The 13,627-nt window shown below is 38.2% G+C and overlaps 1 protein-coding gene across 4 annotated transcripts in view; it reads left to right on the forward strand.

Annotated features, from left to right (window-relative positions):
• Positions 1–13,627, forward strand: part of CNOT6 (CCR4-NOT transcription complex subunit 6) — a 56,611-nt gene that overhangs the window by 9,617 nt on the left and 33,367 nt on the right. For 3 of the 4 annotated variants that reach the window (XM_036014206.1, XM_028527575.2, XM_036014207.1), the window contains exons 2-3: positions 6,576–6,768; positions 13,454–13,567. In XM_036014206.1, the coding sequence (XP_035870099.1) occupies positions 6,576–6,768; positions 13,454–13,567 (307 nt within the window). The remainder of the gene's footprint in view (positions 1–6,575; positions 6,769–13,453; positions 13,568–13,627) is intronic. The other variant, XM_028527574.2, reaches the window with a different exon arrangement.

Below are 13,627 nucleotides of genomic sequence, written 5' to 3' on the forward strand. Positions count from 1 at the left end.
GTGTGAAAGCACAGACTTTGGATTAGATTTGGTTAAAAGTCACAATTGTGGCCCTCGTATATCTGACCTCAGGCAAGTTGTCTCCCTTTATGTAAGGAGAATAATACTGAGTTGGCCAAGTTCTCACTTTTACATAAGCATAAAGGGCACATTTTTCATTTTTACCAATAACTTTATTGAACAACATATTCACCATTTTCTTCCACTGTCTCCTGCCATCTTTCAGTCAACTTCATAATTCCACCTCCCTAAAAGTTTTTATCTTTTTGAGCAAAGAACTGTTCCAGGTGCCTTTTGCAGTGTTCCCAGGAATTGAAATTTTGTCCATTAAGAGAATTTTGTAAAGACAAAATCAGTGGAAATCTGAAGGTGCAATGTCTGCTGAATATGGCAGGTGAATCATAATTTCCCAGCCAAGCTGTCACAATTTTTGCCTAGTCATAAAAGACACATGCTGTCTTGCATTATTATCCTGATGGAAGGTTACATATTTTCTGTTAACTAATTCTGCATGCTTTTCATCGAGTGCTGCTTTCAGTTGGTCTAATTGGGAGCAAGACTTGTTGAAATTAATCATTTGGTTTTCCAGAAGGAGCTCATCATAGAGGAGTCCCTTCAAATCCCATCGTGTATACAACATCACCTTCTTTGGATGAAGAACCAGCTTTTGATGTGATTGGAGGTGGTTCGTTTCACTTGCCCCACCATCTCTTCCTTCCACATTATTGTAAAGTACACCACTTTTTATCGCCCATCACACTTTAAAAAAAAAAGGAATTTTTTGTTATATTTAAGTAGAAAGCTGCATGTAGAAATACAGTTAAGATTTTTCTTGCTTATGTAGAACCCAAATATCAAAGCAATTAACATAACCAAGATGGTGCAAATGATTTTCAACACTCACTTTGATTATTTTGACTCTGTCCTGGGTGTTAGAACATTGGTTGTTCTCAGTGTTTCGATTTGATTGCTATCAACTTCAACTGGCCTACCCAACCATGGTGTGTAGTTCAGTAAGAAATCTCCAGTATGAAACCTCACAAACCACCTTTGACACATTTGATCAGTCATAGCACCTTCTCCGTACACTGCACAAATTTTTTTTTTTTGCATTTCAGTTGCATTTTTGCCTTTCTTGAAATAATAAAGCATAGTATGCTGAAAATGTTGCTTATTTTCTTCCATCTTCAATATTAAAATAGCTACACAAAATTCACCAATTTCAATTTTTTTAAAATACATGCTAATATGACAGCTGTCATAATACAATCTAACAAAATTGTTTCGAATGAAGTTAAAGACAACTAAGTGCTACTAAGATCCTCCTTACAGAAAGAAACAAACCTTTTGGCCAACCCAATAGAAATTACTTGCTGGAGTTCAGAGGATTAAAATGAGATAATGCGTATGAAGGGCCTGATAGGCCTGCCAGGTGGTGAGTGCTGAAAAGTTAGCTTGTGCCTAGGGCAGAGTGGGGCAGACTGACACCCAACATAGTTTTGCCATTATCCTCATCTGAGGTTTGCTCTTGTTTTGTCATAGCATGTCACTAAGATTACTTTTATACAGTTTAACCTTTAGGTTTGTCCCCTTGTTTCTTATCCCAGGCTATCCTAGAACCAAGATTCTCTGTCTTTGGTCGCTGAGATCTTTCTGGTTTCACTAGATTTTGCTTTCAAGAATATAAGCCTAGATATTAGTTTTTATTTCTGGTAAGATAGGCACTGCTTCTGTTAAGCACACTTGTCTCTTGCAAAATGTTTCCTCCTTTGTTTTTTTCCTATCACAGTCTCTCCCCTTGAATTATTATAAGTGTTCATCAAGTATTTAATATTTGCCAGGCTCTGAAGACATAAAAGTATTTAAAATATGAGTAAATGCAAGATGCCTGTATTAGAGGATCAGTAAGTGAGACATGAGAAAAAAATTGCGGTGTGATTAAAGAATAGAACTGTAGAAATTATCCTCAAGATTCAGAACAACTCAAAGCAGGGAATAATAATCTGTGTTTGGGAGGGATAAAGAAGAAAAAGGCCTTTTTAAAGCTGGTTACTTGAGTTGCCACTAGGAGGATGATTAGTCACTGAAGTTTTGGGGGGAGGGACAGAGAAGGCAGAAGCAATAGCATATGCTAAGGCGTGGTGGTTTGTTAGAGGTAACTGAGAGCTGGGGAGACCCAGTGATGAGACTGGAGAGTCACACAAGGACATGGTTAGGGATACACTTTGTTTTGTAAAGATGTCTGGGTTTAGTTAGTTCAACACATATTTGAACCTCTTTTGTGTCAGATGCTTCATTAGAGTCCAAGGATACAAAAATGAAGGAGATGTGGGTTTAGAACCATGAGGTAAGTGCCTGTGTTTTTAGCAGATCATTTTGGACAGGATCTAGGATGCATTAAAGTGGGGAGAGTAGGAGAAAGAAGGTTTTGAGACTGGTGGAGTAGCTCAGGTAGGAGTCTGGGAAAGTAGGGCAAAGTGGATACAAGGTTGAGGAGGTAAAATGGGCCAGAACTAGAGACTGATGTGAAGGCTTTGGTTAGCTGGGAAAGAGTCAAGGATAATGCTCATATTTCTGGTTTGGAAAACTGGGTGGTGATTATAGGAGGAGGGGCAGGTTTGAAAAGCAAGATGACAATTTCACTTTTAAGTAAGATCTAACTGATAATCTTTTTTCTTTCACTAGCTGTTTATTCTACCTGTCTGGTGCAGTTCAAGTACCTTGATTTGAGAGAGATCATGAGTTGTGTGAGGTACCTGCCATAGTGTCATTGGCTGTTTATAATAGTAGCCTTAAAGTCCAGAAATCCACAGTTAGGATTTAAGTTTTGCTTTTTAGATGAGTAGTCGTCTTTTGGAGAGGTTTTAATACTTGTTTGTTTTTGCCACAATGGTACTAGTGATAGACATTTTGCCATTAAGAGCAGCTCCAGAATGAGGTTTATCATCCATTTGATTGTGGTGGAAAGCTGGGTAGAAAGGAGAAAACAAGTGTGATGACACGGAATAAGGATGATTTGGGTTTAAGTGAGATGTAGAAGTACCTTAACTGTATTGAGGTTGTAAGAAAGACTTAGGAACTGAAGTCCAGGGGAGCCATCTGTTTTTATTTACAGTGGAGTTACATCGTATTTTTCATTTGTAGAATTCAGCTAATAATACACTTGGCAAAACAGAACATAAATATACTATCTCAGCCATAATTAGTATAAATTTAAAATTCCAGGCTCTGGCTGGGTAGATCAGTTGGTTAGAGTGTCATTCTGATACTAAGGTTCAATCCTCAGTCAGGGTACATACAGGTATCAACCAATGAATGCATAGATAAGTGGAACAACAAATTCTCTCTCTCTCCCCCACTCCCCTCCTCCCTCCCTCTTGTCCCACCCCACTCGTAGTTCCTTTATCTCGTTCTAAAAAAATCAATTAAAAAATCCCAGGATATTAATCACTTTTTAAAGAAAATACCAAATTATTATGGTTATATGACATTTCAAATGTCTTCACTTTTTAAAGAAAATACCAAATTATTATGGTTATATGACATTTCAAATGTCTTCATGTCTTGGTAGCAATGCATTTGTTACACAAAATCTCTTAGTGTACCTGTGACTAAATGTCATTTGGGTTGTATTCAGAGAGGGAGTAATTTTTTTTTCATTTGTGGTATTAGAATTTTGTGGCATTAGAATAGTGGCTTGGTGTTTTTGTAATAATGGGAAATAGGTTATTTTTAATAAGTGTTTAGAATTTGATTTCTTTGGATATTTTCTGTTTTAAAATAATCACCATTTTCCTACTACCCTTTTCATCAAAAGCATGATGCAGAACTAATCTGTTTTGAAATTTGTAGACTTTTTCATTGACTTATAAGTGTGTCTTTACTGTAAGATATGAAATAAAGGGCTGTAATAAACTTGGTGTCAGATTATTAGAAACGTGAATTATGTGGTATTTTTTGGTCCTCAGAAAGCTGTGGATTTTAGATTGGTCTTTGGAGGACATGGAATGAATGATTATCTTGTCTGGTCTGACTTTATGAAAGGCAACCCTGGTTCTAGTGCTATCGGAAACAGTTTGTGAGCAGTTTATGTATGACCCACTGTGGAGGCCTTGGTGGGGTGCTTGGGAGGGGATAGTACTGGCTTAGCTTTGAAGTGTGGGTAGAATTTCTGTGTGAGAATGGCATGGAGACAGGGAAACATGGAACATACTTGAAGGGTGGAAGTTTATCTGCCAGTTCCATCAAAAGGTAGAGAAAGAAAAGTATTCGCCCTGACTGGTGTGTGGTGTAGTGGATTGAGCGTGGGCCTGTGAACCAAAGGATCACTGGTTCAATTCCCGTCAGGGCACATGCTTGGGTTGTGGGCCATGTCCCTAGTAGGGGGTGTGCTAGAGGCAACCACACACTGATGTTTCTCTCCCTCTCTGTCTCCCTCCCTTCCCCTCTGTCTAAAAATAAAATAAAATCTTTTTTTTTTTTTAAGTATTGGACAAAAGTCTAGAAAGGCAGACTATTTTGAATTCTAAACTAAAAATTTGAATTTGTTTTCTAAGCAGTAGTAAGTCGGGTTGGGGAGAGAGGATGTCATAGAATTGTAGTTTTAAAGCTGGTGTAGGACCAGAAGTAATTCAGATAAGCTTTTCAATTCTTTTTTCTGAAGTCTGCTCTCAACAAAATGGTTTTTTTTTTCTTTTCTGAATTTTGCAGAGTAATTAGAACTTGGCTTTATGAAGAATAATTTGAGAGTGGTATGTAGGTTAGTTGTATGTAATCTTAAAGCACAGACACCAATTATTAGAGGCAGTTGTAATAGTTGAAAAAATGGGAACTGAAGTCCTAAATTAGCCCTGGCCAGCGTGGCTTAGTTGGTTGGAGTGCTGTCCTATAACCAGGTTCAATTTCTGGTCAGGGCACGTCTAGGTTACAGGTTTGATCCCTAGTCCGGATGCATACCATCTCCAGTTCCAGCGCACCCATGGGAGACACCAGGTCTGCCATATCCGGTCTGGGCACCTGTGGAAGACAACAGATTGGTGCTTATCTCTGGCTTCATGTTTCTCTCTCTCCCTTCTTCTCTCTCTAAAAGTAACGAAAAAATGTCCTTGGGTGAGGATTTAAGAAAATTAAAACACGAAAGTCCTAAATTAGAATGATGTCTACTAAAATAAAGAGTTGTAGTGTGATTAGTGTAGTTGGTCGTGAGATCTTTTTCTTTGCTTCATTAGTAGATTGAAATCCAGGATCATGAATTTCTTACTCTTTATTCCTAGCACATTGGCAGAGTGCTTGGCACATAGAAGGTGCTTAGTAAAAATTTGTTGAATTAATCATTCTATAAAGAAAATTACCTTAAAAGGTTCAGGTGGATTGAATTGCTTTTGGATTTTTCTTGCTCATTCTTCTATAGAAACTGATTCTGGGTCATGACAAAAAGAATGTTTAGATCAGTTCATTAGTGTGATGTGCTAGGCCTTACATAGGACCCCAGGAGATATGAACTGCTTGGGAAAGAGATGCTCTAGTGAATAAATGTATGACGTGCAGAGGAGAGAATAGTTAGTGTGCATGGTGCCTTTGTTGAGAACGGCTTATAGGGCTCTCAGTGTGACCTGAGTGGCCTTGCAGGGTGAGCAGGAGTTGAGAGCAAAGATTGTTTTTGCTGAAGGGATTAGCATGTATTGAAAGGCTATGTGTTAGAAGTAGGCTTGCTCTGATTAACTTAGGATTTCATAGGGTGCTATGTGAGTGGCTGTAGTTGAATTGAGAAAATTGTTGGCTAAGTCCAGATTGTAAAGGACTTTGAAGTTTGGACATTAGGTAGGTGGACAGGAAGGGCCACTGTAGGTTATTAAATAGGAAAGGACATGAGCATCTGTCAAGAAGATAGATGTAGAGGAAATTGTTTTATATTTGAAGCTGAGCCATGAGGAGGGTCTAAATTAACTTAAAGTAGCTTTGAAAATGGAGAAAATGGGTTAAAAGTCCTGAAGGTGTAAAAAGTCAGTCAGATTTAGTGAAAAATTGGGTAAGACCTATTGAAAAATTGGATCAGGAGAAGTGAATTGGTGTACCAAGGTTAACGTCACTAGGTTTTTGTATATACCCTGACTTGCACCTCTGAGAGGAGCTTGGTCAAATAAAAGGTTCTTTCTGCACCTGAGTTTTGCTTCCCTTTCTTTTTCCTCTGCCCCTCTTTTTGTCTCCTTAACGTTTGAGAAAGAAGTATGGCACAAAGAATGAAGGAGAAAATATAAAACGCATGTAAAGGAAAAAGATATTAAATATAGCATTTTATTTTGTTAGTTGAGATTGGCTGTAACTCAACCTCATTTCCCTTTGAAAAAATCTGGGTAGTATAATTAAAATAGGTTATTTAACTTTAGAGTGCTGTTTTAACACATTTTTTACATGGCCTAAATAACATTGCATAATCATTACATATTGTAAATAGGAACTAAGTATGAAATGTTTCTCTAACTGTCCACAAAATGTCCTTTATTGCTGATCTGTGGATCTTATATAGGGACTACTTGTTACATCTGATGGTATCTCTCAATTTTTTTCAAATCTAGAATAGTCCTGGCACTAGCTTGTTGAAGTCAGCAGACCAGTTATCCTGCAGAAAGTCCTGCATTCTCATTTTTTCAGATTGCTGCTTTGGTGTCATTGTAAGCATTGTTGATGTGTACTTCATATTCCCCCACATCAAGAGACAGCAGTATTTGGACCTCCCCCCATTAGCAGTTGCAAAGATTGTTGAAGAAGGTAACAATTTATTTCTCCCTTGAACATTTTCTTCTCCTTTTTATGATCAGAAAACAGCCTGGGTGGTGGTGTTACCCTTGCATTGCACCAGTGGTTCATCTAATGGTTTTCACCCAGTTTATAATCCTTGCTTTAAAAAGGGTCCCTAGGAATTATGAAATGATGTTGCTTTTTAAAAAAAGTTCTTTCATTCTTTGTTTATTAGCTTTTTTTTGTAAAGTAGGACTTTTCCTTCAACTGGGGCTCTTTGATTGCTCTGAAATGCAGTACCTGCTGAAAGTATAAACACTTAAATCTTTCTCAAATGACCAATTGTCTTGGTTTAATAGCTGCCACAATTTTGGTGGCTGATTTGTACTTATGGCCTTCTCTTCACTCCCTCCCTTCTTGCTTTTCTTCTTGCCTTGATTACTGTACATGTCTTCTGCTACTTAATCCATCTTTTACATCATTGCCAGCTGGTTTCTGCAACACAAATACTGATTTAGTGTATTTCATTCCATTATAATTATGGTTCTTTTTGCTCAAATTGTCACAGCTTTGGCCGGTGAGGGCCCCTTAGCTGGCTCCTGTGTAATGTTGACATGACATGGCAGCCCCATTAGACATGGCACTAAGGGAAGTCCCAGGCTCAGTTTATAAAATTCCTGCTTCGATCCTCTAATTGGGCATTTTGCAAAGAACTTTCTTTGCTTTCTTAATATTAGAGATCAAAATCAAGGATTGAGAGTGCTATTGTTCCAGAGGTAACATTGCTTCTAGAACACTTCAGTGGCTACTTAGAAACAAACAAAAAAAAATCATGAGTTTATACTGATATTCTCAAGTCATTTTTAGTATTGGTGTTTTCATTTACTTCCATTTATTTATAAATATTCCCTTACCCTGAAACTCGTGGTTTTTAACATCATTAAGTACTTACTTGCTTATTCCTAAGTATGAAGTAATTCAGTGTAATACCAATTGTTTACTTAATACCTCCTTTCACAGCTTCATGATCTTCCATAGTATGGCTGCCCAGTAACTGATTTCACCATATATTCTCTGTGATGGTGATTGAGGGTTTTTGCATTTTTTGTCATAAACAATGCTTATTTACAAAAGTACATGGGTTGTTCTCTTAGTAATTGCTTGTCTGAAAATGCCTTTTTGTTTGTCTTCGCACTTGACGAAGTTTTTGAGATTGGAATATTTTTTAGTTGAGATAAAATATATGTGAAATGTATAATCTCAAAGGTACAGTTGGAGTTTTGATAACTATATAGACCAATATAAAGCACACCTCAGTTAAGATATCAGATATTTTCATCACTCCCCACAAGGGCACCCTCTGTTATCACTACAAATTCATGTAAATGAAATATCTTTTGGGTCTCTTTCATTCAGTATAATATTTGAGATTCATATATGTGTTCGTTATATCAGCAGTCCTTGCTTACTGCTAAGCAGTGCTCGGTTATGTGGCTGCATCACCGTCTGATCATCCTTTCACTGTTGGTGGACATTGGGGTGTTTTCCATTTTTAGCAGTAGGAATAATGGTGTTGTGGCTGACATTTGTATAAATGTCCTTGTGGACATTTTTATTTCTTTTGGGTTAATACCGAAGGATAGATTTGCTGAGTTACTGAATAGGGAATTACTATCATAGTGTTACATTGATCATTTGTTTGTTTTTCTTTTGTCTTTTTGCCTTTTGTGTTAGTAGGAAATATGTTGGTATATTCCGTGATCTGCCCCTTTTTTTTGGTCTCAGTCTTGTTTTAGAGAATCTAATATTCAGATGCTTATATTTTTCCTACTAGGTTTACACTGTACCTTTTATCTCAATTTGTCTTGTTCCCTAGTACTTTACTTGTTTTTGTTTATGAGTTTCATGTTCTTTAGCACAAGAAGCACTTTTTTGCCAAGTGTTTTTCTATTTCTGTGGTATTTTGTTTTTTGGTGGTGATTTTTGTGCAGTCATACTGTGTTAAATTTGTTTGACATTGGCTGCTCCATGTTGCCTTGCTTTTTTATTCAGGTAATGGTGTGGATGGGAAGGCTGAGTGTGCGTGGGGTGGGCAAGAGGCAGGCTGTGACACACCCGTTTGGCTGTGGGCAGTTGTGATTGGTGATTTCAGTGCTGGATTTGTCATTACATGTTCTTTTCCCATGGGAAACATTCAAATATTTGTCCCCAGTTTTGGTTGGACATAAGTTTGATTCCTGACAGAAGTATAGGCCAGAGGCTGCTGTCTCCTTTCCTATGTTCCTGTCTCCAGCAGCTCTTCCTTTCCACTCACTCCTAGTCAGAGGATGGTCAAAACAGGCTTAGTTCGAGGGCTTTAGCTAGGGAACTATTCGTTTGTTTGGGGCTATAGTGGGGGTGGGGTGTGACTTTTTACACTGGGCCTTTATGGAGGCCTTCATTCCAGGCTGCTTCCTTAGTTCTTCTTGTCTTTCTTTTTTTTTTTTTTTAAGATTTTATTTATTTATTTTTAGAGAGGGAAGGAGGGAGAGAGAGAAACAGAGAAACATCAATGTGTGGTTGCTGGGGGTTATGGCCTGCAACCCAGGAATGTACCCTTGGCTGGGAATCGAACCTGGAACACTTTGGTTCCCAGCCCGCGCTCAATCCACTGAGCTACGCCAGCCAGGGCTAGTTCTTCTTGTCTTAAACCTTTCCTCTTTACCTTGGAGTCTGATAAATTCCGTATAACCCCCCTGTGAATCCTGCCCAGCTTGTCCCCGCACACGCACACACACACACACACACACACAGCACTTCGAAACGGGTAGAGGCTGTGGGTTCCCGACGTCCTTCCCTGTGGGAGAGGATAGTCTTTTCCAGGTTGATGGTGTGCAGCTAGTCCACCCTTAGTTTTAGTGCTCCAGGGTAGCCCTCTATTCATTGTGTAGTGGTTTGTAAGTCATCTTCGCAACACTAAGGTTCCCAGGGTAGTTCTGTGTTTTTAAGCCATTTTATAAAATATTTAACTATGAAAGCATATGTTTCTATGCTGGTAGGTAATGTCCTGTGTTTCTTCGAGACAAATAATTACTCTAATATAATAACTGTTTCTCTGAGATCTAGCTGGGGTGGCGTTGTGCTGGCAGTATTAGTAGTGTTGTCTGGCCCTGGACTGGAGCAGCAGGAGGTTGACTAGTCAGGTGCCATATACCCGCTGGCTCTGGCCTAGCTATTTTTCAAAATTTTTTGTAATTCTCCTTGACAGTTTTCACGTCTATTTTGGAAGTTCGTCCTTTTTTTGTAGATGACAATCTACTGTGACATACTGTATTTTTTAGAGAGTAAGATTTGCTTTGTTGATTTCAAAGCCATGGGGGGAATCTTAAATTATGTGTATTCTTACATCCTTTTCTCTACCTAGTCTCCAGCGCTGTGTTCTGTCAGACTCCCAGGAAGATGGGTGGGGCTGTGCTGCTTGTTCTGCTCCTTGGAGGACGCTACCTTTTTATTTTAACATGTCCTCTCCCCCATCCCTCACCCCTGCCCTCCCGCCTATCCTCACTCTCAGGGATTTGGGAAATAGAGAAGATCTCACTGCTGTCGAGTTTAGAGTAATGGCCTGTGTCTTAAATTTTAAGACAGCCCATCCTCTGTTACAGAAAACAAAGAAAGGGAGTGGTTGGCTGCTCAGGCTGATGGAATGACTCCAGGTTCAGGGCCCAGTTTTCAGATTTCTTAGTTCAGTAACACTTTTATTGATTCTCAGAGCTGTGATCAACTCTGGATATTGATTCACCCTCACCTCACATGATATTGGTAAATCGGACTTCTGAACTTTCCCTGAGAAGTCAAATTGATTAATAATAGGACCTAAATACCTTAGCTGGATAGAATAATTTCTTCATTATTAAATTCTATTCGGAAAAGGCAATAAAGAGCAAATGGTTGTTTTGTAAGTAGAATCTGATCAGAAAAATGGCATTTGGGTGATCTTAAGGAATGTTTCCAAATTCTGGTAGCTTTACACAGCATTTTATATTTTCTAGGTTATTACTGAAGTAGTCACAGTGTTCCAAAAGGTTACTGGTTTTGACCAGTTGTCCTCTGGACTGAATGGGAACATTTCTTGACTGTGTAGTTCTCCGTGTTGGGTATTTTGTATTGGTCTATAAATTCAGTTGTTTTATTTCTATTCTGAAGAAATTAACATAGAAGAGGACAGTTTTTAACAAAACAAAAAAAAACCAGTGCTATTTCTTATACATATGATTATTCTCACCATTCGTATTCTTTTTTTCAAGCAGTTTTTTAGGATGACTTTCCTCCTGCGTTTTGACTACATGGTCAAAGCCCATTTCTGTGTTTGAAAAATAGCACAAGTCCCATCAGTAGGGAGATAGAATAGCAGGAAGAAAGTAACTTTAACTTTTCTCCATTTTTTTTTATTTGGGAAAATGCACATAACATAAAATTGCTATCTTAGCAACATTTTTAAGTGTAGTGCTCTTGTTATTATATTCATAATGTGCAACCATTACCATCTTTATAACTTTTCTTGTAAAACTGAAACTTTATACCCAGTCAACAGTAACTTCTCATTGCCTCTCTCCCAGGCCCTGGCAGCGTCCATTCTACTTTCTGTCTTTATGATTTTGACTATTCTGAGTACCTCATATAAGTGAAATTATAAAGTGTTTGTCTTTTTTGTGATTGGCTTATTTCACTTAAAAAGTAGCTTTAACTTTTAATCAGACACATTCAAAGCCTGATTCTGTTACTTCCCAGTGTTGTAATATTAGTGAAATTGCTTAAACCTTTTTGGGCTTCAGCTTTCTCTTGGTAAAATGGAGTTAGTGTCAACTCTGCAGGAAGAAGTAGCAAAAGACTGAAAGAGAGAGAGTAAGAGAAAAACCAAGAGAAAAGATATCCTGAAAGCCAAGTGAAATAAATGTTTCTAGGAGGGAGTGATCATCTACATCAAGTATTGATCATAGGATAAGTAAAAAGCAGCCTGAGACGTGACCTTTGGATATAACAGCGATTTTCAACTGGTGCGCTGCAAGAACGTTTAAAACATGCAATACCTGACTATTTAGTTAGGGTCACTGACCTCTTTCCCTTAGATTGTCAAACAAAAGAGTGACAATAGTCAACACAACAATGGCCATCAGGTGTGCCTAAATCAAAATTATACCCATTTTTTGTCAGATTGGCAAAAAATATGGCATATTTTTTAGTGTGCTATAGAATTTAATAATTAGTTTGTGTGTGCCGTGGGATGAAAAAGGTTGAACATCACTGGGATATCCCTGGCTGGGTAGCTCGTTTGGTTGGTGTGTTGTGCTGATATGTCAAGGTCTCAGGTTCGATCCCCAGTCAGGGCACATACAAGAATCAATCAATGAATGCATAAATAAATGGAACAACAAATTGATGTTTCTGTCTCTCTCTCCCCCTCACTCCCTTCCCTTCCTCTTTCTCTCTCAAAAAAATTTTTTTAAGTCTCTGGGATATACAGTAACAGTGTGAGGTCACTGGTCTTCTTGACAGTTTTTGGTGGGATGTTAAAAGCATGTACTGGTGTGAATGGGTTTAACTGGGAGAGTAGGTATAGGAAACAGGGAGCATGTACAACTTGGGAAATTTTTGCTTGTAAAGAGAATGAGAGAAAAAGTGGTGACTGGAAGGAGAAATGGGGTTAAGACTTTTAAAAAATAGAAGAAATAATATCATGTATGTGAAAAGAAGGTAAAGATCCAGTATGGAGGGAAAATTTGAATTGGAGAAAATTGCCAAGCAATGTCCTTGAATAGGCAAGGTGATGGGGTGAGATTATGTGCCAAGAGGGCAGGCATTTTGTCCCAGGTAAAAAACAGAGGATATAGATGGGCTAGGTTGGAGTTCGTACAAAGGCCTCTTGTGGTTTCCTGTTTTAATGAGAAAATGGAAGAGCAGGGAGATGGAAGAATAGGTGTTGGAAATTTGGAGAAGTCATGTAGGACAAGGGGCTGGGAGAATCAACAGTATAATTTCTGGTCAGTATAAAGAGTCCATTTGAGAGAAATAATCACTGACTAGCTCTCTTTAAATTCATATGGTGATAGGTTTTTTTCCAGCTATGTTTAGCTGTGTAGGTATTCAGAGTAGGTGAAGAATTCGTTAAAGTGGGTTATGTGATTCATGCAGATGAATAAGGTGATATTAGACTGGGCAAGACATTTTGGGGAATACATAAGAGTGTGAAATTCCATTCCACCTAAATATTTCAGAATGTGTCTATAACAGATAAGGGTTTGTTTTTTTGTAAAGCCAACAAGTGAAATGAATGGTAGTCCTTTAATATCAACATATTTTTCAGATTTGTCTGATTCTCAGAAATTTTTTTAATGGTTAATTTGTTCAATCCTTCATTTCTCCAAGAAGCTCCTAATGGGAAGGATATTTAGAGATCATAATACAGGTGTCTACTTTTTTTAAAAAAGACTTTATTTATTTATATTTAGAGAGAGGGGAAGGGATGGAGAAACAGAGGGGGAGAGAAACATCAGTGTGTGGTTGCCTCTCGTATGCCCCCTTACTGGGAATCGAACCTGCAACCCTTTGGTTTGTAAGCCAACACTCAATTCACTGAGCCACACCAGCTAGGGTGGGTGTCTACTTTTAAAAGGATCTTGTTATTTTCAGTTATTTAACTCTTCATAATACTGATCAGTTTCTTTTCTTAATTTAACAGGCATGCCCAAAGAAAAATACGAGCCCCCTGACCCTCGGAGGATGTACACAATTATGTCCTCTGAGGAAGCAGCAAATGGAAAGAAATCACATTGGGCGGAGCTTGAAATAAGTGGTAAGGCATGCAAGTGTAAATTTATGGCATGGAGATTGAGACATGGTAGAAAATTAAGTT

This window comes from Phyllostomus discolor, chromosome 13, assembly GCF_004126475.2.
Source record: "Phyllostomus discolor isolate MPI-MPIP mPhyDis1 chromosome 13, mPhyDis1.pri.v3, whole genome shotgun sequence".
Lineage (NCBI taxonomy): Eukaryota > Metazoa > Chordata > Mammalia > Chiroptera > Phyllostomidae > Phyllostomus > Phyllostomus discolor.